The sequence below is a fragment of the Micromys minutus genome (genome assembly GCF_963924665.1).
Source record: "Micromys minutus genome assembly, chromosome: 31".
NCBI classification, from domain to species: Eukaryota; Metazoa; Chordata; class Mammalia; order Rodentia; family Muridae; genus Micromys; species Micromys minutus.
Genome location: NC_137966.1, coordinates 26,797,270 through 26,821,041, shown reverse-complemented (window position 1 = coordinate 26,821,041; position 23,772 = coordinate 26,797,270). Strand labels below are relative to the sequence as shown.

Sequence of the window (23,772 nt, the reverse complement as noted above, 5' to 3'; positions counted from 1 at the left end):
TCATGTTAGAACTATGAATATTTTTCTGAAAAACAAAGCAACGGCTGGAGTGTAACCTTTTTGAATGTTCTGAGCTATTCCTTCTGTTTCGGGGATGGCTTCCAAGGAAACAAGCCAATAAGCACTATGTTCATAGCATCAGTACAACAATGTTTGCTCTCAAGGGGGGGGGGGGGGAACAAAGGAGGAAAAAAATACTATTGTGACTTAAACATCAAACCACAGCCAAAGACATGAATTATAGTCCACAGGTACAAGGAAGTGTGGTGGTGTTATTCTTACAAAGTTATGTGAAGATGGGAATTTCTTATAACAGCAAATACCACAAAATGGAATGCAACTGACCACCATGATCACCCAAAATCCCAGAGAAGGCTAAGCCTTAGGGTTAGCACACAAACAAATATGAAACGGCCCAGGAAAGATTTATTACCATGCTCAGGAGAGCCTCCTGCCTCAGACTCCCAGATCTCTGGGAGATTCTGACTTGGATTTGAACAAATGGGTGTTTGTTCTCATCTTATTTTTTTCATTGCTGTTGTTTACTACAGTCTCATGTCTCAGTAATTGGCCTCTACCTCATAAGCCTCCTGTCTCTCCTGAGATTACAGGCCATCACACCCAGCTAGAAATGGGAATTTTCATTCACTTACATTCAGAAAAGGCTGAAAAATAATCAGCCTCTATATTAAACGTTAAAATTTATGTGATTTTGACTCATGCACAAGGATACTTATTAGATAAAAGGGAATTCTAGGCAAACAATGGTCCATATCACAGTTCTGTAACCTGGAATATTACATATCTAGTGGAAAAGATTGGTGAGATTCAGTGTATCTATGCGGGTGGCAAAAACATCAGCAGAATAAAGATTATAATCTACACAGAATTAAGTATGTTATTTCTTTTATAAGTGGGTTCAAGGGCATGGCTACAGGCTGCTCCAATAGAAGAACAGCATCTACGTTAACACATCTGTGTAACACATCGGTTTGTTTGGCTACAGAGCATGTGTGATTTTTATAATCAGAAAACTCTGTGCTACAACTAGAAACTTTATAGGTGAGGGGAGGTCACAGTGACATCTGAGGACAGGATGTAAGTAAAGCCTTTCATATTATCTAACTGTTAATTCAAAGTATTTCTTAAATAACATGGTTTAAAAAAAAATGCTTAGTATTTAAACACAGCTTTCAAAAACTGGAAGGGACCCAACCACCCTCATTTGGCCTCCTGATCTCAGCTCCCTGGTATGCAAGGTTTAACTTCTCTGAGCAAAATCCTCTCACATCCAGAAAAGCAGCTCCAACAAGCTTCCAGCTTGCTCAAGACTCGTGTGCCCTGAATACAGTAGGTATTTAATAAGTGTTGGTGGGGGTCATTTGTGGGAATATAACTGTTATACTGACCTAGTAATTAACTAGCAAATTTCAAAAGGTAAATATCTCTTAAGCAGGCAACTTCTGGTGGGGAAATTTACTCTGGTGAGTCACATGCATGTATTTGCACATAGAGAATGATCAGGAATGTTCTTTCTCTCTCTCTCTCTCTCTCTCTCTCTCTCTCTCTCTCTCTCTCCCCCCATCATCAATGCTCGCTTCGTAGGAGAGTGGGCAGGGAGGAGGAACACTGAAACCTGCCCTTTCCCTTCATATTCTTCTTAGTCACCTTTTTTTTAAACAAGCAACAGCATGGTCCAGACTTAACAGGCCTTGAACAAGTTTGAAATCCTTCACAGGGGCAGGGGCCTAAGGAGTACAGCTCAGTGGTGTAGTGTGTGAGGTCCTGTGCACAAAGTCATGGATCTGATCCCCCAAAACGGAAGTAGTAGAATGTGCCTATAATCCTAGCACTTGGAAGATGAAGGCAGTTTGTTCAAGGTCATCCTTGGCTACATAGTGAGTTTGAGGGCAGCCTGGGCTAAAGGCTCTATTTCAAAAAAGGAGAAAACCTGCAGTTAAATTTTTAAAGCCAGTTTTTAAAGGCCAGTAGAACATCTACCTAGTCAAAAAGGAAAACCTGTGTTGGTCATTAAAAGCTGTTTACAGACTTGAAGGCAGCCGGAAAGTGGGGTACCCCAGCTCAGGCTCACTCTGAGAGGTTCTGGGCCACAGATGAAACAAGGGGTGGGAAAGAGGGACCGTGAACAAGCTTAATTTAAACCAGCAAAGTCTGGGGCCGAGGCGCAGGTGGAGGGCTTGTGTCTCCAGCCCAGACCCATCTGCTCCGACACAGATCTAAGGCCCTGACAGCTCCCGAAGTGCTACTCCTTGGCCTGGGATTTCCGGGCCCTTTCTGTTCGGCTTCATGCGTCTGAAAAGCTTCAAGCAGGACTTTACTGAGATTTCTACTGGCATTGTAATTTCTCTGAGCTAAAATTCAGTGATACAGAGCTTGGGATGGAGTGCTCATCTAGCATTTGTGAAGCCAATTTCCATCCCAACTCTAAAGAAATTGAGCCACTGATGCTCCCCTATAACCCCAACACTCGGGATACAGAGGCAGGAGATAAGAGGTTCAAGAGCATCCTCTGCTATATGTAAAGTTCAAAGCTAGCTGGGCTGCATAACACTGTCTCAAAAAATATATATATATATATATATATATATATTGCCTGTATATGGCTCAGCACTTAAAAGCCCAGGCTGCTCTGGCAGAGGACTCAGACCACACAGCAGCTCACAAGCATCAAGCATCTGTAACTATAATTCCAGAGGACCCAGTGTCCTCTCTTGGCCTCTGCAGGCACCAAACATTCGAGGCACACTCATACACATAAAACAAAAAACTTTAAACATGTGCGTGGGGGGCTGGGGAGGCGCGTGCAAACGGGCTATAAAGAACGATCCTGTCTAAGAGGGGATGACTGTGTCTAAAGTGCACATTGCCCAAGCGTCCCCAGCACCCGTGGAAAAGCTGAGCAATCCATGCATTTGTAATCGCAGGGGGAGAAGGCAGAGAAAATACCAAGAGGTCTGGCTTAATTAAAAATGGGTAAAGCTCTAGGTTCAGTAAGTGACCCCATCTCAAAATAAAATGGTAACTGACCTAGTAAGACACCCGACATTGACCTCTGGCTTCCACATATGAGCAAAAAAGAATGAAGAGCTGGACACAGTAAAGCACCCTTTGATCTCAGCACTCAAGGAGCAGAGGAGGGCCACTGGGCACTGCCTGGGGGTGTGCCTGGTTGTTGTAACAAGTGTGGGTATGGCTGGCAATCTGTGGGCAGAGGCCAGGGCATTGCCAAATACCCTATAATATCCCGGATACCCCTACAACACAAGAACAGTTTCGTTCTACTGTGGACAGGGCAGGGTTGATAAACTAGGCTCTATTCTCCCTCACCACACCTTAACACTCCCACAAGTGCAGTATCTTACCACTTACAAAGCAGGTAGCCCCAAGGAGAAAAAGACAAGCACACACTTCCATCAAGACAGGGGAAGGTTCCTCCAGGTGGTGTGCCAACCCAGTTACTTATTTTTGTAAAACATTAAGGAAAAGCTTTTACAAGCTGGTGCTTTTACTGACCATTAAGATCTGGTCATAAAAGCCATGCCTTTCCCTACTTGAAAACCTAGAGACTATGTGCATATCAGATACCTGCTTCAGAATCCTAGGGTACCTAGAATAATAGCCCTGCAGCCTACTCTCCTGTCAGAGCAAATATACCTGGGTCTGAGACAGGGTTCATGTTCCAGTCTAGCCAGCTGGGGGTGAGGTGTAGGTGAGCAGCTGAGCACTGGTCTAGACATTCAAGACCCTGGGTTCATTACCCAGAAACACACAGAAAGCACTAAGGAAAGAACCTAAAGGTTGGAAAAATAATTCACTGGTTAAAAGCATATACTGTTCCTAGCACCCACATCAACAGGCTCATAATTGCCTGCAACTCCACCTCCATGGCATAAAATGTTCTGGCTTCCTCAGGCACCCACACATATATATCTGTGAGCATGCATACGCATGCACGTATGCACCCTCTCACACACAGAGGGTGGGGTAGACCAACAAAGACAAGCAGAGAGAGAATTAAAAACAGGCATCACAGAACATACAAACGTACATTTACTCTCAGTTTTCTGCCAAAATAAATAAATAAATATTTTTTTTAAAGCCAGGGGGCAGTGACACACACATTTAATCCCAGCACTTGGGAGACTGAGGCAAGAGAATCAAAGAGTTTAAAGCAAGCCTGGACTATAGTAAGATCCAGGCCAGCCTTGCCTCAAACAAAACAAAATAACCTACAGAGTCAGGTGAGCCCTAATTCAGTTATCTTAGGGTTAGGCTATGAAACAATAGAACCCAATTCAAACACTAACAAACAGAAGCCAAGTGGTCTCCACCCAGAAAGGGAGCCAACCAGGTGTGAGAAAGTACCGCAAAGACAATGGACACTTGGCCTTGCAAAAGAGCAACAGGGAGGAATGAGATCTACAGGCCTGATTTCCAAGGATGGCTTCGGAGCCCCAGAGCCAGCCAATATTATAAGAGAAGCCAGAGATCCAGGTGTTTGTGCAAAATCCTCCAGGAAGTAAACAGTGGAGATGACAGTAGCTCACATAATCAAAACAAAGCCCAAACCACAGCTGGTGATGGTGCACACCAGCCTTTGGGAGCATAGGCAAAAGAATCAGGAGTTCAGGGTCATCCTCAGCTGTACAGCAAGTTTGACTATAAGACCCTATCCAACAAAACAGAGCTGGTGAGACAAATCAACAGGTAAAGGCACTTTGCATGGTAAGATTAAAAAAGAAAAAACAACTCCTGAAAGTTGCCCTCCTACCTCCACAGACATCATGGCTCTAGTGTGCCCACCCACTCCCAAGTCAATAAATAAGTAAATAAATAAAGCCAAGCCAGCCTAGAGATAGGCTAGAAAACACACTCAAACATCGCAACCAGGTCTACTGGCACTGGTCTATAATCCCAGAGGATAGTAATTCCAGGCTAGCCTGAGCTACAAAGCAGGACTGTCTCAATAAACAAAACAACAAAAAGCCACACGTGGTGCCATATACCCTGAATCCTAGCACTTGGGAGATAGAGGCAGGCAGCCTATGAATTCCAGGTTAGCCTGGTCTACACATCAAGTTCCTGACCATTCAGGGTTACACAGAAAACCCTGTCCCTAATTAAATAAATAGACTTTATTTAGTTTTATTTATTTGTTAAAATGTTGGTTGAGCCCACTGGATGCAAAGCAGTGGGTCCAGAGAAAAACAGATAGCCATGACCTCAGAGGACCATTACAAAACCAAATACAAGCAACCGATCACAGAATAGCATCTTATCCTGAATGTCTCACAGAGAGGCTTCTGAGCAGCTCGAAAGCTATTCTAGGGTTTTAGGTCATATATTCATTCAACAAGTAATTACTGACTCTGTCTTAGATACTAGTCTTAGAGTCACAAACACAAAAAAAGTAAGTAAACTATTTGAAGTATGAGAAAAATTCAGTGCAATGAGATAGGAACAGAAAACCGGGCACCCCAGAAGTGGCAGGAGTCAGGGACTGCAGTGACTAGGACAAGAGAGCAGGGTCAGACGCTCCAAGGCTGGGGAGCCACTAAAGGGTGCTAAGCAGAGCCAAGGGCGGGGTCTGATGTCTCTCTTAACAGGATTCCTCTGAGCTGGAACTGGAGAAGTATTTGCCTAGCTGTTGCTAGGGCCAGTACTGCAAAAGAAAAAGGATCAAAAGCATACATTCTGGCTGCTGGACTGACACCAAACTGCAGGGGTCAAGGGAGGACAAGAGAGAAGAGTGGCAGGAAGTTGGGTGTGGTGGTACAGGCCTATTATTCCAGCTACTGGGGAAGCTGAGGCAGGAGGATCACAAGTTCAGGGGTCACCTAGGCTAGAGATGAAGGACAGCCTGGACAGTTTAATGAGACTCTTGTCTCAAAACAAAAAGTTAAAAGAGGGCTGGAAGTGCCGGTAGCTCAGTATGTTAAGAATCCAGGTTCAGTCTTCCGGGGACGGTGCTTAGAGGCACTCAAGATGGTCCAGCGTCTGACATACCGTCGTAGGCTTTCCTACAATACAGCCTCTAACAAAACAAGGCTGTCTCGAACCCCTGGCAACAGGACTGTTTACCTTTACACCAAGAAGGTTGGGAAAGCACCTAAATCCGAATGAGGCGTGTGCCCGGGCAGACTTCGAGGGGTTCGTGCCGTGAGACCCAAAGTCCTTATGAGATTGTCTAAGACAAGGAAGCACGTCAGCAGAGCCTATGGTGGTTCCATGTGTGCCAAGTGTGTCCGTGACAGGATCAAGCGGGCTTTCCTTATTGAGGAGCAGAAAATCATTGTGAAAGTGTTGAAGGCACAAGCACAGAGTCAGAAGCAAAATAAATATGCAGCTTTTTTAAGTAATAAAAATCAAGACTTGATCTACGAGAAAAAAAAAAAAGAATCCAGGTTCAGGGCTGGAGAGATGGCTTAGTGGTTAAGGGCACTGACTGCTCTTCCTAAGGTCCTGAGTTCAATTCCCAGCAACCACATGGTGGCTCACAACCATCTGGAATCTGATGTCCTCTTCTAGTGTGTCTGAAAGCTACAGTGTATTCATAAAAAATAAAATAAATACATCTTTAAAAAAAAATTCAGGTTCAGTCCCCAGTTCTACAACAATAAACACAGTGTTCAAATGCAAAAACAAGTCAGTAGACAGCACCTTGGGATCCAGGAGGCATCCCTGACAAGTCTGAATACATTTTGCAAGAATAGGCAGATAGAGTAGGAGGAAGAATCAAGGACAAGCCGGGGCAGTGGTGGCTCATGTCTTTAATCCCAGCACTCAGGTGACAGAGGCAGGCCTACGGGTTAGAGACCAGCCTGGCCTCCAGAGTTCCAGGACAGCCAGGGCTATATAGAAAAACCCTGTTTTGAGAAAGGGAAGGAGGGGAAGGAGGAAGAAAATGGCAAAGAGGAGAAGGAAGAAGAGGAGGAGAGAAGGAGGAAAATCATCATCATCAAAACACAAGAACTGGAGAGATGACTCAGCAGTTAAGAGCACTGGCTACACTTCCAGATCCAGGTTCAATTCCAGGCAACCACATGGCAGCTCACAGTTTCTGCAACCCCAGTTCCAGGGGATCTGACACCCACACACAAACATACATGCAGGTAAAACACCAATACACATAAAATAAAAATAAATTGTTAAAAATAATAATAATAATAATAATAATAATAATAATCAAGGACACCACAGGATTTGTTCCTCAAGAGAAAGAACCATCTTCCTAGAGGTGCCTCAGCTCTTCCAGGATACAGTAAGAGACGGATGTCCCTGCAAGGGTTCTCTGCAAGCCCTCCAAGTCAAGTTGGCAAATCACTCACCACCAGGCTCCCAAGGTAAAGCCTCCAAGAGTGAAAGAAGTCCAGCAGGCTTCAAGAAAGGAGACCCCCCCAGAACCTTACTCAGCCACATTGGGAGCCACAGCTCCCTCCTGCAAGGGCAGGGGCAAGGCCACAGGGCAGGAACTAAAGTCTCTCCTGTCCTGCCCTACCACAAGTTCCCAAAGCTATTTACACCTGGTTATCTTGGCACCCTCACCCCACCATTCTGGGCCACACACTGATGCTATTTCCATCTGGTAAGGGGAAGAAAGTGGAGACCTGACCACAGCAATCAATCCACAGGCTTAGGAGAGCAGAGGAAGACTGGAGAGCTGGAGGCAGTAGAAGGATCTTGAAAGTAACAAGGTCCTTGGAAGAGGGAGGGAAAGAGGGAGGGAGGGAGGAACACCGGGGAAGCTTTCCAAGGGCACTTGCTACCCCAGGAACACCAGCTACCAAGACCCATTTGCCACACTAGTCAGGTACAATGTTCAGGGAGTTGGAAAGCTAGAAAGTGCCACAAACCAAGTCAGAACCCACAACCAACTCATTCCAGAGCCTGCACTGGCAATCTGCTGCTGACTTTCGTGTATGTCCAGATGTTCATCTATGGAGTCTCACCCAATTACAAGCCCTTACATCTACTGAGTGCTAACCAGGTGCCAGGTAGCACTGTTCCCAGTGCTTGCCAAGAACTCAGTACTCAAACTACCACCATTTACTAGGCACTCACTTATTCTACATGGGGGTAAACTGAGAAACAGTAGGAAAGTAACCCATCTTAGCTGCAGAGCCAGCTTCTGAATGCAGGGCACAGAGGGACTTGCTCTGAGCAGTCACCTATGCAAATGAGTTTTCCAAAATTTCTACATTAGACATGAAATTGGTACTTCTCTTATTCTTTATTTCTGTCTTTGTTTGTGGAGATCAGGGAACTGAACAGGAGCTAGGCAAGTGCTGTACCACAGTGTCCAATCCTTTGTTACATGTGATTTTAAAACAAGGTCCTTACAAGTTACCCGGGCTGGCCTTGAATTTGTAATCCTCCTGCTTCAGCTTCTTCAGTAGCCAGGATGACAGGTCTGCTCCAGGCTTAATACATATTTTCTAGTTTCCTAATGTACTGTGTGTGAAAGTACGTATATGTGGGATATATACACATACACACGTGTGCACACATATGTAAGAGCACACACACCAATGTATAGGACAAAGGAAAATGCCAAGTGTCTTCCTCTGTCGCTCTTCATATTTCCTTGAGTCAGGGTCTTTCACTGAACCTGAAATTTGCTCTTTTGGTAAGCTAGCTGGCCAGTCTATCTCCACCCGCTCAATGCTGCAGTCCAGAGCAAGTCAGGGCTGGCTGTTTACATGGGTACATCAAGCCCACTGAGCCATCTCCTCATACTTTATCTTTTTTAATTAACCTACTACCTCCTACCAGCTCCACACGACCACTGAATAAAGCCAGCAACTGCCAGCTCTTGACTCCAACTATCCACTAAGATAACAGTTTCTCTTTTCTCATCCCAGTCCTTTGCCTAAGTTCTCAGCAGCAGACCCTAGCCCAGGAACAAGACTCTGAGTCCCTAACAGATGGACTCTTGACTGGACCTAAAAGAATCCTAGCATCAGTAGCAAAAGACAGTGGCCACTCCCACCAAGGAGAGGGATAGGGAGACCCAGAGAATGACCAGGAAGTAAAAACACAAAGTGCACCAATCTCTGTGGATCCTTATGAGCTCTGCTTCGTTGATTCTGTGGGCTGTGCTCTCCTGGTGTCCTCACACCAGCTTTCTACAATCCTTTTTCTTCGGTTCCTGAAGTTCCACCTAATATCTGACTGTAGGTCTTGGCATCTGCTCCCATCTGAAGGGAAACAGAAGTGCAGTGGATCTGGGAAAGAGGGGATGTGGAGGGGGGAGGGGAGGAGGGGAAACTGCGGTTGGGATGTAATATATGAGAGGGAAAAAAATACAAAGTACGGTGCAGACTAGACCATTCACAGATAAAACCATAGCCACAGCCCAGAAGGCTGGGAAACTTACCCCACACCCCTATTCTGCACATAAACTGAGCACAGATTGTAAAGTTTAGAATGGGTGGGGGAGATTGGGGAGTATGAATATGCTGGTAGAACACTTAGCCTTGGAAGACACAAGCCACCTGCTTTAGTTTATTGTCCTTTGAAGTACAGTCTCACTCTAGCACAGCTGCCCCAAAACTCAATTCTCCTGCCTCAGCTTCCCCAGTCCTGTGATTTTAGATGTGCCCACCAGGCCAAGCAACCCACTGTATTGAGTTTGAATTCTCTAGCTAGCTACACAGAAGCTCTTGTTTGCCGGTGGCCCTCTCATCCATCCTGGTTCCAGGACTCCAGAAAGGGGGTGTCCAGCCTAGACCATTGAAAAAGAGGGGCACAAGGAAGTCTACAGATGAAATTTGAGGGAGGATGGGAAGCTGCCTTAAGTGAAGGCCAGCCACCACTACTGCCAACACAATTCATCCATCTTCATTTTTTGAGGCAAAAAGGCCCAAGACGGAAAGAACACCACGCCAGGTTCCTTGCGTATGCTTCTCAGCATATTAGAAGCTAGAGAATACCCTCAACACTACTTAGTCATCACTGCCCAACAATAAATACATCCTGAAGTGGGCTGATAAGAGGCTGGCCATCAAGCCTAATGACCTGAGTTCAGCGCTCGGTACCCATGTGGTAAAAAGGAGAGTTCCACATGTGCCATGGTATGCATGCACTCATACATACACTATATGTGTGTGTGTGTGTGTGTGTGTGTGTGTATGTATTATGTATGTGCAAAAATAAAATATGCAAACTGGTAGAGAATCTAATGTCTACTTTCCCTCCAAAATAAGAGAAGAAATTAATTCAGGAAAATACACCAGCATCAATGCTAGAGTGAGCCAGATCCCCACTAAGTCCTTGCAAAATATTTTATTTTCTCCACACCTGGTACAAGGGTAAAGGACACACAGGTGTTTCTTTGTGGCAAACAGGCATCAATCTCTAGAGGATTCCTGAATGCAAATCACAAGCTCTGTTTCCAGCTCTGGAGAAACCTCCAGCCTCCTGGCTTTAAAATGAGAGTCATATATTCATGTTTCTCGGCCAAAAGTGGCACCCTCCTCACCCAAAAGTCTCCCACTGAGCCTTCAGAGGTCAGCATTCCTAACTCAGCCTATCAGAGAGGTACTGCAAAACAGAACAAATGCTTGTGGGCGCTAATCATCAGCTGCTAAGAAAAAGGGACGGCTTTTCCTGTTTCTCAAACAAAAAGAAAAGTCATTGTCCTAGGTTTCCTATTGTATTCACTAATAACCAGGACAGTATGATACAGGGGTGTTCAGTAACGACAGGCAAATCGCATTACAGGAACACGAAATACAAGCACTGGGGATTAGAGCAGTCAGCCAGGGAACTCAGCGCAGAGTCATTTCAGGAGAAAGCTACCTGGAGAGGGTTTTCCCCGGGACGTCACCAGAGTGGCGAGCCTCACTGACTCAGAGTAGAAGGCAGTCTCCCGGTTACCAGAGTCCCGGGACTTTTCCACGGCACCTCAACCTACAGAAAGGGACAGAAAGGACCCACCACCACCCTCTCTTGGCTTTTCGTCTCTTGTTGTTTCCTTAAACTTCCCTGATTTAGGCAGAAAGGAAAGAGGATGAGAAAAAATATGAAACCAGAGAAACCGGGAGGTAAAACAAACGGTGAGGAACCCCAACACAAACGGTGGGAGATCCCTTCCGAGGGTCTGAGCTCCTGCACGGTGCTCTGATGGTGTGTGCGCGGTAAACGGGGATACTACGCCCACAACAGACGGAAAACCCCCAATTTGCTGCCTCCAGATCTGGCGTCCCCTCCCGATGGCAGAACCCCAAAGCACAGAGGCACCTCCCCGCACACACCCAGCTCTCCCGGAACCCGGTCCTCGGAGTCTGAGAGCAGCGGCTGTGTCGCGGCCCGGATGGCGAATCCCCGCGTCTGCAGAGCGGGGCTCGGGCTGGGGAGCGGCTGGGTCCGCGCGTCCCATCGTCCCCCGCGGCCCCCGGCCCCCGGGCCGCCCCGCGCCGTCCCCCGCGGCCCACCACCTTACCCAGAGCGGATCGGAGCCATCAGCGCTGCAGAAGCTGCGCAGCGCCATGCGGGCGGCCGGCGGAGCGAGGAGGCGCAGCGCCGCGCGGTTGGCCCGCGTCACCGGGATGCAGCCCCGCCCCGTCCCGCCCCGCCCCGCGCGTGGGAGCGAGCTGGGCCACGAGTCGCCCCGGCCTGGGCCTGCAGGCCGCGTCTGCAGCTCTCGCCCACTGCCGGTTCCTAACGCGGACACGACCGCGAGGACCTCTGCCCTGGGCCCCACCCCCTGCTGCGGAAGAACGCTCGGTGCTTGCGAGATTTTTAGGGCTTGTTCTTTCAGTTGCAGATAGCGGGGTAGGGATGTGAGCTCCCAAGAAAGGAAAGGAAACAGATGAGAAAACTGGTGCTCAGAAAGGTGAGGAAAGTCGCTCAACGAGTTCGAATCAGGAGTCCTGTGATTCCATCCTAAACATTGAGATCTCCATCCTAAACATCAGTTTGCCACCCCTCCTCCATGGTCTGCAAAGCACCCTGGGAATTTCTTCTATTCTGAACGTAGCCAGGAAATAACTCATTTCCTTATTACTTGGTTTGGGTTTGGGGAATTTGGGGACAGGGTTCATATAATAACTAAGTCTGGCCTCTAACCCACGATGTAGTCGAGGATGACCTTGAACTTGTGAGGCCCTGCCTCCAGCTGACTGGAGTTTCTCTGTGCAGCCCCTGGCTTTCCTGGAACTCGATTTGTAAACCAGGCTGGCCTCGAACTCAGAGATCCACCTGACTCTGTCTCCCAAATGCTGGGATTAAAGGAGTGCGCCACCATGCCTCCACTTCTTGTTACCCCAACAGAACCCAGGGCTTCCTTCCTGCACAGGAACCTCTCTACCAACTGAGCTACGCGTGCCCCGCAGAAAATATTCTAATTTAAAAAACAATCAAGTAAATGAGTAAGATAAACAAATTTTGAAGGTCAACCACAAGCCAGGTCCCCTCAGTATGATTAAGAGTTTGCTGGTGGTGGTAGTGGTGGTGATTGTTGGAGTACCAGCATTTACTTCTATGTGTATATGTGTGTGGGTGTGTATGTAAATGTGTTGGGTCCTAGAAGCAGAGCCATGAACAAAACAAGGCCCCTGTCTCTGTCCTCCAAGTACGTCTGACAATAATCCAGTCACTGATCTAAGAGTCTTAAACACATATGGCAACTTAACATTCATGGTCAGCTACTCAAGGCTTCATGCTCAACAATGCACCTAAAATTTTCACATAAAGTACATGATACAATTCTTCCTATTCTTTCAGTTTAAAGACCAAAACTAGAAAGCAAAAGCAGCTTGTCAAAGATCATTTACGTGGCGAATGATTGAACCTAGCTTTGAAACAAGGTAGTCCTGTTGCGGAGAAAATAAATTAGTAACATTCATCACTGTGTGAAACTGCGTTAGTACTACTTAAGTGAGATACAGAGACAAAGTTGGGACAAGGTCTGGGAGTCCAAGCTTAGCAGTGACCTCAACACTTTTCTTAGGTGTCGGCCTGATGCGGTTCCCAATGGCATGCACACAAACAGCTGCAGCAGATAAAAACATAAAGACTCAATATTAGACCCCACAAAAACAAAGGTTTTGGTATGGGAAGAGAGGACACAGGATTTTTCTGTGGATCTTTGGCACAGGTCCCCCTCAGTCTGAGTGAGGGTTTGGTGGTGGTGGTGTGTATGTAAATTTCCATTGGTGGAGGTCAGGACAGCCTGGGAGAATTGTTTCTCTTGGAACCATGTGGATTTCAGAGAGCTAACTCAAGTCATTGGGATTGACAGAAAGCTTCTTTACCTCTGTGAGTTTTTAAAAGAATTACTTTCAAGTGACTTTTAAGTGACAATTCTTGTACTGGCTGGTTTTGTGTCAACTTGACACAAGCTGGAATTATCACAGAGAAAGGAGCCTTGGTTGAGGAAATGCCTCCATGAGATCCAGCTGTAAGGCATTTTCTCAACTAGTGATCAAGGGGAGAGGGCCCAGCCCATTGTGAGTGGAGCCATCCCTGGCCCAGCCCATTGTGGGTGGTGCCATCCCTGGCCCAGCCCATTGTGGGTGGAGCCATCCCTGGGCTGGTAGACCTGGGTTCTATAAGAAAGCAGGCTGAGCAAACCAGGGGAAGCAAGCCAGTAAGTGACATCCCTCCATGGCCTCTGCATCAGCTCCTGCTTCCTGACCTGCTTGAATTTCAGTCCTGACTTCTTTGGTGATGAACAGCAATGTGGAAGTGTAGGCTGAATAAACCTCTTCCTCCCCAACTTGCTTCTTGGTCATGATGTTTGTGCAGGAATAGAAACCCTGCCTAAGACAATTTTCAAGGCACTGTTACCCATGTTTATTGAGCATCCACTGCATACCAGTAGTCTTGCTAGGCCTGAGCAAGCTAGTTCAAATCTGATAGACCATAAAGTGGAGCTGTGTTTTCATGTGGCTTAGGGCTAAGGCAGCAAATCTTAATCCCTTTCATAAGTGGAAAGTGTGTTTAAAACTGTTGAAAGATCCAGGAAGGGGATAAAGAGAGTCTAAAGGGGGCCAGGCCTGCTCAGAGAAAAGTCTAGAAGACTTTCTGGAAGAAAGCTTTTGAGCTAAACACAAGCATAGTCAGGATGCCAGCCTGGGCTGTCTTGAGCTGAAAAAAAGCAGCCTATAAGAAAACTATGAAGCAGCCAAGACTGATGGTGAGTACCCACAATCTCAGTACTTGGGAGGCTAAGGAAGAAGGATCTTGTGTTTGAGGCCAGCCAGGGCTGCATGAGACCCTGACAGAAAACAAGGACAGAGCAGTTCTGGTGACACAGCTTAGCTGGGTAAGTGCTACACAAACCTGAGAACCTGGGCTCTGGTCTCCGGCATCAGGTGAGAAGGCACCCGTGTGTCAGGGCACATCTGTAATGTTGTCCTGAGGAGATGGAGCTAGGCAGAGCCCTAGAACTTGCCAGCTAGACAGCCTAGCCCAACTGTAAAGTCCAAATTCAGTGAGAGATGCTGTCTCAAACAATAAATCAGAGACAGCAGTGAGATGGCTCATGCAGCAAAGGCACTTGCATTCAGCCCTAACTACCTGGTCCCCCAAGCCCACAAGACAGCAGGAGAGAATTGACTCCTAAGGGTCTTCTTTGGCCACCACTGGTGCTCCATGGCATTCCTGCACCTGCACACACACATGTACAAAAATAAATTCCATTTCATTTGAAAAAGAAGGGGAAGGCTGGGCAGGGTACCATATACCTTTAACCTTGGCACTCAGAAGGCACAGGTAGGTGGCACAAGAGAGAGAGAGACGCCCAAAGGAAGCAAAAGCAGGGATATTACACAGACAAACATGTCAACAGCTTATGTGTGAGCAAAAGGGGAGGCAGCCAGTCTATAGATGGTAAACAGGTGACAAAATGTAACAACTCTGTACAGTGGGATGTTCTCCAGCTCACAAAGGAAGTTCTGCCCCCTGTACCACATGGACAAACCTTGAGGGTGTTGTGTGCTTTAGGAGACCCAGACATTTCCCTGCCTCAGCCTCTGAGGGGCTGGGATTATCAGTATGAGCCATGCCTGGTGCTTTTTTACTTTTTCTATGCCAAATGTCCGTTCCATTTAAATTGATTGCCACAGGCCCTGCCACAAAGAAGGCTGGGACATGGGAGACTGAGCCAGACAGGGGTACTCAGAAAACAGAGGCTATAAGGAATTCAGCTGAGGCCCCAGAGCAGCATTACAGCAGGCTGCACTGGCGCCAGGCCCAGGAGTGCAACTCTATGCCTAGCCTCAGAGTAGAACCTCACCACCTCCTCCCTCGTGTTCCTCTGGGCTGGGCCAAACCAGATCTGGATGCACTGACCACTCCCTAGGCTGTAATTGCTGACCTTGAGGGAAGGAGAGCAGATTTCCTGCTTTGGGCCTAGGAATAGGGAAGTGTAAATAGAAGGCTCGTAGGCAGCTCCTACGGGACACCAGCCATCCCCTGAGGTCCTGTTCCAGACCACGTACCAGTTGCTCTTGAAGGTGAAGAAGATACAACAGTCTTCTGACCAGCACGGACTGTACTTTTGTAATGAGACACATCAAGGATCAGTTTTTTTGTACCAGCTCTGGCTTCCTGCTGATCCAGAATCCCAAGTTAGAGGAGCATTAACAGACACTGATGTCTTAGATAAATCATCATTTGAATTTGATGACTTCTCTACACAGGGATCCAGTTAATTGAACTGGTCTCGTGAGAGTTGGCTGGTGTTTGTGGGGAAACACCAGATCTTCCAGGAACTGCACTGCTCAAGGTCTTGATTTTCCTTGTGGTGATTAGTGTAAACACTCAGTTCAGTCCTGACCAAAGTAGTCCTGGGACATACACCCCGTGTGGCCACCGACAGCAGAGGAGCAACCGCTGTGTTATCAGTAGGTAAGATATCACAGTTCTCTAATCTCCAGGGTCAAGGAAAATCAGTTTGGCCTGAGCATTAAGGATCTTCAGCATCAGCTCCTCGGGGTGGGAATTGGGGATATAATCTGGTTGTAGATTATTTATCCTTAGACTGGCTGGGCTCTGATCCGGGCTTCCATCTCCACCCCTAGATTCTCTGAATTTCAGGTTCACAGAAGGCCTTTCCAGCTCTGCACATTCTTTAATATCTGGGAGTACCATAGAATATGTGGTCTTTGCCAAGAGTGTTGGGTGTGTGTATGGCTTCAGAGGAAGTCTCAAGGTTAAACATAGGCACAAGAGCCACCAGCTTGTGTGCCTTGGTAGAAGCTTAGGGAAGAAAGAGGTCAAAAGTTTGGTGAGTGCTTGAGGAGAGTGGAGAACAGGAGAGGAAGCGAAAGAGGAAGCCCATGGCAGACTTTTGAAAGCTGGAGATCCAAACTCAGGTCCTCATCCTAGAACTACCCTGCCAGCTGTGAGTCTCTACCCTCACTCCCACCTCAACCTCTGCCACTTCTGCTTAAGAGTAAGACCAGCAGTACTGGTCTGTATCAGACTCATCGCACACAACAGCTTCCAGGTCCATTGATTTTATCATTATAAAAACAACCTCTCAGGTTCATATTCTGAATGCTTGGTCCCTAGCTACTAGTACTATATTTGTTGAAACTGGCTGGAGACAGAGGCTAGAGAATCTCTATGAAGTCCAGGCCAACATGGTCTACATGTGAGTACCAAGCCACCCAGGGCTCATTACTCAGTGAGACCATCTCTAAAAATAATAATAATAATAATTTATTATTTTCTAAGTAAATTAATGTATTAATTTTTCTAAGACTGTGGCGATTTGAGGAGGTGAAGGTGCACTGAGGGAAACCGGTCATCAGAAAAGACCATGTCGGGCATATCACCCTCTAGGGTATGGACAGCCGTTCTACCTCCACCTCTGAATGAGCCCTCTGAAGTCCTGAGCTAAAATAACCCCTTCAGGGCTGGAGAGACGGTTCAGTGGGTAAAAGCACCAGCTGCTCTTCCAGAGTATCTGGGTTCAATTCCCAGCTCCCACACGGTGGCTCACAACCATCTGTTACTATAGTTCCAGAGGATCAGAGCCCTTTTCTTACTTCTGTGGGCACCAAGCACCCATGTGGTACACAATTTATACATGCAAGCAAAACATTCATATAATGAAAATAAATTATTCTAAAAATAAAATCTTTCTCTTAAGTGACTTCCATCAGGTGGTTTGGTTGCAGAAGAAAAAGAAAAAAGCACATTATCATAAGTGACAGGATTTCATTCTTTTTATGGAAGAATATTTCACTATTTATACACACTGCATTTTCTTTACTCATTCGTCCCACTGATGGGCACCTAGTCTGGTTCCATATCTTGAAGTAGTACAGCAATGGATGCAGGAAGCCGGGTGCCTCTGTCATATCTAGTTTCTTTTTCTAAACCCAAAGTAAACAGGGAAGTCGTACCTAGCTGGGGGAGGGCTGGGTTAAATGAATTCACTGTTTTTAACGGCTGGGGCTGTAACTAAGTTAAGGTATAGGCATAGTATACGTTTTAATAAAGACTGCCAAACCACCCTTCCAAAAGACTGTTGATTCTCTCACTATCTGAGGGCTCATGAAGGATTGATGAGATTGGGGTGGGAACTAGGGAAATGGTGTCATAGATAAAGTGCCTGTTGCACAGTGACAGGACATGAGTTTGAATCCCCACGGTGTTGCACACTATAATCCCCACTCTTATGAAGATATGGGGCAGGAGACTCCCAGGAATGTAGGAGCTAGGTAGCCTGGTGTTTAAGAAGTGAATAACAAAGACACCTTGCTTCTAATGGGGTGGACAGGGAGGACAAAGCATGCTGTGGTACTTGAGCATATGTGTATTCATGCATACATGCAAAGGACACACACCCACACATGCATACACCATACACATGGGGGGCATGGACAAAATAAAATAAGGAACCGGTAAGCATGGGGAGGGGCCCCACTCTTCCATGTTGCTGAAACACTGATGTTCAGATCACTGACTCTTCCTGTTGCTAAGAGTCCAATTTCTCATCCAGCTACTTCCCCAAGGCTGCAGCTCTCTATAATGAAACCTCATTTTGAGTTCTTGTCAGGGGTTGAGGTAAAAACTTCCCATCTCTATTTTTCATAAGGAAACACCATAAAGTACCTCAAGGATGTGGCTGTTGTAGAGTATTTGGCTACCATGCAGAAGGTCCTGGGTTCTATCCCTAGCAGCACAAAGAACCTGATTCTTTTCTGCATGACAGCTCTGCAGATATTTGAAAGTTGTAGCAAATGTCCTCTGAAGATTCTCCTTCTGACAACACCCCAGGCACAGCTGCTCACAACCTGTCCGGGGAAACTTATTCTTGAGGCCCCTGAGCTCAGCACTCCAGCATGAGAGCCTTGGGTTCTCATAGGCTTGGGTTCAAATTTCTATTATCTCCTTTCCTAGCTGTTGGACCTCCACCCAATCACTGTGGGGTGGGGGTGGGGAGTGATGGGGTGGACAAGGTTGGGGGCTATGTATATTATTCACGTGTTTTCTTGTTGCCGTGATGGAATTGCATTACCAAAATCAATTGACTGGTTTGTTTTGGTTTGTGGTTCCGGAGGGTAAGAGTTCATCCAGAGAGGAGCCATGGTAGCAGGTAGCAGGTGTGGCTCCAGGAGCAGGAAGTCGAGAGTAATCACATCTCTTCCACAAAAAGGAAGCAGAAAAGGTTAACTGGACGAGGCAATAAACTTTCAATGTTTGGCCTCAGTGACATACTTCCTCCATCTTCTGAAGGTCCTATAACTTCTCCAGATCTAACAAGGAACTAAGTGCTCAAAAATTTGAACCTGGGGGGATGTTTCTCATTCAAACCACCATGTATGTCTTCTTCAATCACTTTTCACATAATTTTTAAAAGATTTCTTTAGTTTTTATGCATATGGGCATTTTGCCTGCATACATGTGTGAGCATCATATGTGTATCTGTTACACAAGGAACCAGTGGAATTGCATATGAGCATTGTTATATCTATGAGGCAGAACCCGTGAAGTCATACCACCCGCCAGATCCCCGGGGAAGGTTCGGGGAACTGAATCTCACAGTTTTAATGGATTGGCTAATCTTTACATAGAGATTCAAGAAACAGAGCTCTTGTCAGGTTGAGTATCCTTTATAGGAAAGAAAAGGCTTCTTTACCGTTAATCTAATAGGCGTATTTGTGAGAGGCAGTACAAGTACAGGAGTTTGTGGGAAGCTCACCAGACCCGGCTGCCTTGGAGAAACACTGCTTCCTCTTACTCAGGGACACACTTTGTACCACTCACTAGCCTGGGGACTCAATATGTCTATAGCTCAGAGCTGCCTCTGCCTCCCACATGCTGGGATAAAGGCTTATAGCCACCACATCCAGCATTAGATTATTAAGGCTGGATAGTATATAAAGAAAAGGAGCTGGAGAAACAGTCCAGTTGATAAAGTACTTCTTGTGTTAGCAAGAAAATCTGAGTTTGGTTTTCCCCAACACCCACATAAAAAGCCAAGCCCCACCCCCATTTATAATCCCAATGCTGAGGCTGAGACAGGAGGACTCCTGGAGCTTGCTGGCTAGGAGTCTAGCGGAACTGGCAAGCTCCAGTTTCAGTGAGAGACACCAAGAGACACCAAAAATATGGTGGTGGGGCTGGACAGATGGCTCGGCAGTTAAGAGCATTAGCTATTCTTCCATAGGACCCAGGTTCAATTCCCAGCACCTACAGGACAGCTCACAACTGTCTAACTCTTTTTCCAGGGGATTCAACACCCTCACACAGACACATGTGCAGGCAAAACACCACAGTGTACAAATTAATAATAATAATAATAAGGTAGTAATGCTGGGGAGAGAAGCTGTCAAAAGCAATTTCAGTTCTTAGCATATATATGGCTCTTACCACACTTTGGTTCTCAGTACCAACTACAGGTGGCCACCAACAACCTATAAAGCTAGCTCTAGGGTAATTCCTCTGGTCTCTGAGGGACCTAAGCTCATATGCACATATTCCCCCAAACAAATATATATCCATAATTAAAAATAAACCTATTAAAAAGTAATGGGACAAAATCATTGCAGAAGACACCTAAAGATATCTTCTGGTTTCCACGCACATGGGCACAACTCTCACACACAGTACATGTGAACACAAGCAAAAGCATGAGGAATGGGGTTGTTATGCTCACAGTTTTGGGAGCCCAAGATAAGGTGGTAGGTCCTATTGGTTTAGTCCTGAAATTAACAATAGTTCCTGCAAATAAAGGCTGACCTAAGAAGAAGCCTTACAGCTTAGGGATATGCAAATGAAGCATTTCCAAATGCTTCCCAGGAGGATACCCAAGCTTCTCAGCCTTAAGGAAGCTTCCCGTGTGTCCCACATGCCTGCCTTGATCTCCAAATGCCCCTTGTGCTCCCGCCCCGTGGCTGAAAGTCTGAGAGGAACTTCTCAGCTCAGCCCTGGTGCTTGATTGAGTCCAGCAGGTTTAGGATTAGAGAGAAGTGTAGCTAGGAAGTTCAAAAGCAGCAGCTCCTCCCATTCATGCTGAGTCATGGCTAGACAGCAATAGGGAAATCCCAAAGGGTTTAGTCATGTATTTACCCTAACTCAAGGCAGGGCCTTTAGGTTCCATCTGAGAAAATGGCCCTGACTTCTTCAGGGCAAATGGAGTCCTCTTAAATTCAGAAATTCATTGAATCAGAAAGAAATGTTGTTTTTTTGTTTTTGTTTTTAGAATTATTCATTTTATGTGTATGAGTACACTGTAGCTGTCTTCAGACACACCAGAAGAGGGCATCCAGTCCCATTACAGATGGTTGTGAGCCACCATGTGGTTGCTGGGAACTGAACTCAGGGCTCTTAACCATTGAGCCCGAGAGAAAAGTTTTTAACACAAACCCAGAAAGCAGCAAGCCTGGGAGGCCAAGGCAGGAAGATCAAAAGGCCAAGGGTAGTGAAAAGAAGACTTGAGATATGACTCTTGGGGGAGAAAAAGTGTCAGCAGGTTGGCTTAGCGAGTCAAAGCACTTGCCCATAAGACTTACTGCCTGAGCTCAGTCTCTGGAAATCACAGTGAAGGGAGAAAAATTGTTTCTGTCCTCTGACCTCATAGTACCTTCACAAACATCATACACAATTATAATGATAATAATAATTAATAATATATTTTTTTTTAATTTAAAGCCTGAAAGGTCAATAAAGTTCCCATTAAAAGAGTGACAAAGGACTTTGTTGTCACCAAGCACATTGGTGATGGGACCAGATAAAAAACCTGAGCACAGAGAAATGTGTGGAGAGGGAGTCTGAGAATGAGTTCATAGCAAAGAACAGCCTGGAGGCTGCTCCCTGAGGAGGCGATTCAGTTATTCTAGGCAGTTCTTTCTGCCTGAAGCATCAGGACCAGTACAGAAAAAGCAACAGTGTAGCTAATATTCCCGAGTCTATGCCTGACGTTCTCTCACGTGCTTCAGGTTCCACACAGTCTGTGAGGAGGTGAACCCTGACAGACAGATGAGGAGCAGAGGCCCAGAGGAGCTGAGGTGGTAAGTTGCCCTCTTGTTACTGAGGAGTTTATAAAATGCTGTAGACAACAATACTCTCAGCAGCATCATTGCCACTGACTGACTCTCCTGAGTCCTCCTTTAATCCCACCCTTTCTATCCTAGGAAAGCTCTGGAAGAGTGTACCTAGCTCAGCAGCCTGCAGCTAAGTGAGGTGTGGGGCCTCCTGTAATCCCAGCACTTAGGAGACTACACAGCGAGGACAAAGATGAAAGAAGATGAAAGAAGAAGGAGGTAGGGGGACTAGAAGGAAGAAGAGAAAGAGGAGAGAGAGAGAATGAGGAGGAAGAGAAAGAAAGGAGAACTGAGGAGAGGAAGAAAAAGAAGAGAGAAGAGAAAGATGAAAGAGGAAGAAGAAAGAAAAGTGTTGTTTTGTTCTCCTTCAACACTTTTTGTGTGTTCTATACTTTTCTATACTTGTAGTCTTTTCTCTGTAGCCCCTCAAACCAGACTACAAGCTTCATGCTTCAAGCCTCTGCCATGTTTCACCTAAAGCCCTCCATCTGCCTCCTCCTACTCTCCCAGCTCTCCCATCTCCTTCCTCACCATAGCGTGAGCTCCTTAGAGCAGCTAGCGGGACCCTAGGAAAAGAAGAAAGCGTTAAGCCACAACGACCTTCTATAATCCTTTGAAAAAATACTAATGTGGAAATGACTCAGCAATCCCAGTTGCAGGCAGGAGCATGCTCAGAATGAATGTGGGCAGACATGTATACTCATTCTACATCAGCATATTTCATACTTCCCCAGAGCAAAAGAGGAAGCCAGTAGTGGGTGGCTACAGATGGTAAATAGACAACAAAATGTAGCATTATGAGCAATGGAACCACACAGGAAAAAGGGAATGCTGACCATGCTATGACATGGATGAAACTTAAGGACATCATGTCAATCAAAATAAGACATTTGTGTCTTCGGGAAAACGGATGGAGCCAGAGTGCATCACACTGAATAAGCCAGACAAGGATGGAAAATGATGCATGTTTTTCTTCTATGTAAAGTCTAGTTTTTAAGAGCTGTATATGACATGCAGTTTTTAAAGAAGGTGGATGGTATGTGAAAAGAAGAGAGGTATCTGCGGAAGAGAGGAGGCAGAGACCAGAAAGGGTCATGTTAAGTTAAGAGCACAGCCTGCTCCTGCAGAATAACAGACTTTGGTTTTCAGCACCCATGTCAGATAGCTCACAATGGCTCATAACTCCAGCTCCCAGGAAGCTGACACCTTCTCTGTCCTCTGAGGGCAACTGCACATACACGTACCCATTCAGACACATTAGTTAAAAATATTTTTAAGGGGGCCGGAGAGATGGTTCAGTGGTTAAGAGCACTGACTGCTCTTCCAGAGGTCCTAAGTTCAATTCCCAACAACCATATGGTGGCTCACCACCATCTGTAATGGGATCTGATGCTCTCTTCTGGTGTGTCTGAAGACAGCTATAGTGTATTTATATATAATAAATAAATCTTTTAAAATATTTTTAAAGGGTAATGCAATGTGTGAGTAAATATGATCAAATACCATCAAAGTCTATTTATATATAAACATATTATGAGCCGAGTATGGTGGTAAAATCTCTTGTTCCAGCATTTAAGAGGAAAAGACAGGAGGGTTACCACAAGAAGAAGGCCAGCCTTGTCTACATACAAATACAAAGCCAGTCTGGGATATACAGTGAGAACATTTCTCAGAAATAATAAACAGACAAGCAAACAAATAAATAAAATGTCATAATGAAACGTATCACTCTGGGCCATCGATAAAACTCAGTGGTAGATATAGGCTTATATTTTTCAAAACCTACTTTAATAAGTATACTTAAATGCTTTAACCTCCCTTCTAGCCCACCACCCACCAGAGGTAGTGGAAAGGAAAGGTTAATAGGGTAAAAGAGGATGTGGACCTGTTTGGAAATAGTTCTTTGGATCAAATCCAAATGTTCTCAGGATATCAGCAGTTCAGTTCACACAAATCAGCAGTGGTAGCTCTGTTTTCTTACAAACACCATTCACTAATCAGCAACAGCAATTCGATTCAGAAGAAACCATAAGGCCCTGCCAATCAGACCAGCCTGAGTCTGCAGAAGTGACAAGAAGTCACTGGAACACCACCAGAAATTCTTTGGTACATTTCTCTCTACAAAGTCACAAGTGATCATTAGCATAGAATGAAGGTGAATCAATAACACACAGTGTTGTCCATTGGGTTACATGTATCACCTTTCTCTTCAACATCTGCTCTGTCAAATCATCACATGCCCTTT

At 45.8% G+C, this 23,772-nt stretch overlaps 1 protein-coding gene, 1 long non-coding RNA gene and 1 pseudogene across 6 annotated transcripts in view; 2 read left to right on the top strand and 1 right to left on the bottom strand.

Moving 5' to 3' along the window:
• Window positions 1-11,547, bottom strand: part of ABCC1 (ATP binding cassette subfamily C member 1 (ABCC1 blood group)) — a 99,941-nt gene extending 88,394 nt beyond the window's left edge. For 2 of the 4 annotated variants that reach the window (XM_080942158.1, XM_080942161.1), the window contains exon 1: window positions 11,465-11,547. In XM_080942158.1, coding sequence (XP_080798284.1) covers window positions 11,465-11,512 — 48 coding nt within the window. In that variant the 5' untranslated portion in view covers window positions 11,513-11,547. Of the gene's footprint in view, window positions 1-7,349; window positions 7,464-10,821; window positions 10,920-11,464 lie in introns of those variants that run through there. The other 2 variants (XM_080942159.1, XM_080942160.1) reach the window with 2 other exon arrangements.
• Window positions 6,007-9,025, top strand: LOC308440248 (large ribosomal subunit protein eL34-like; annotated as a pseudogene). Its single transcript has 2 exons — window positions 6,007-6,376; window positions 8,883-9,025. The product of its transcript is annotated as a large ribosomal subunit protein eL34-like (transcript).
• A 3,809-nt stretch (window positions 11,548-15,356) lies between the features above and the next one.
• LOC308440140 lies at window positions 15,357-23,233 on the top strand. The gene is made up of 3 exons (XR_013975643.1): window positions 15,357-15,876; window positions 21,423-21,494; window positions 21,618-23,233. It is a non-coding gene; the product is annotated as an uncharacterized lncRNA (long non-coding RNA).
• Window positions 23,234-23,772: the final 539 nt, after the last annotated feature.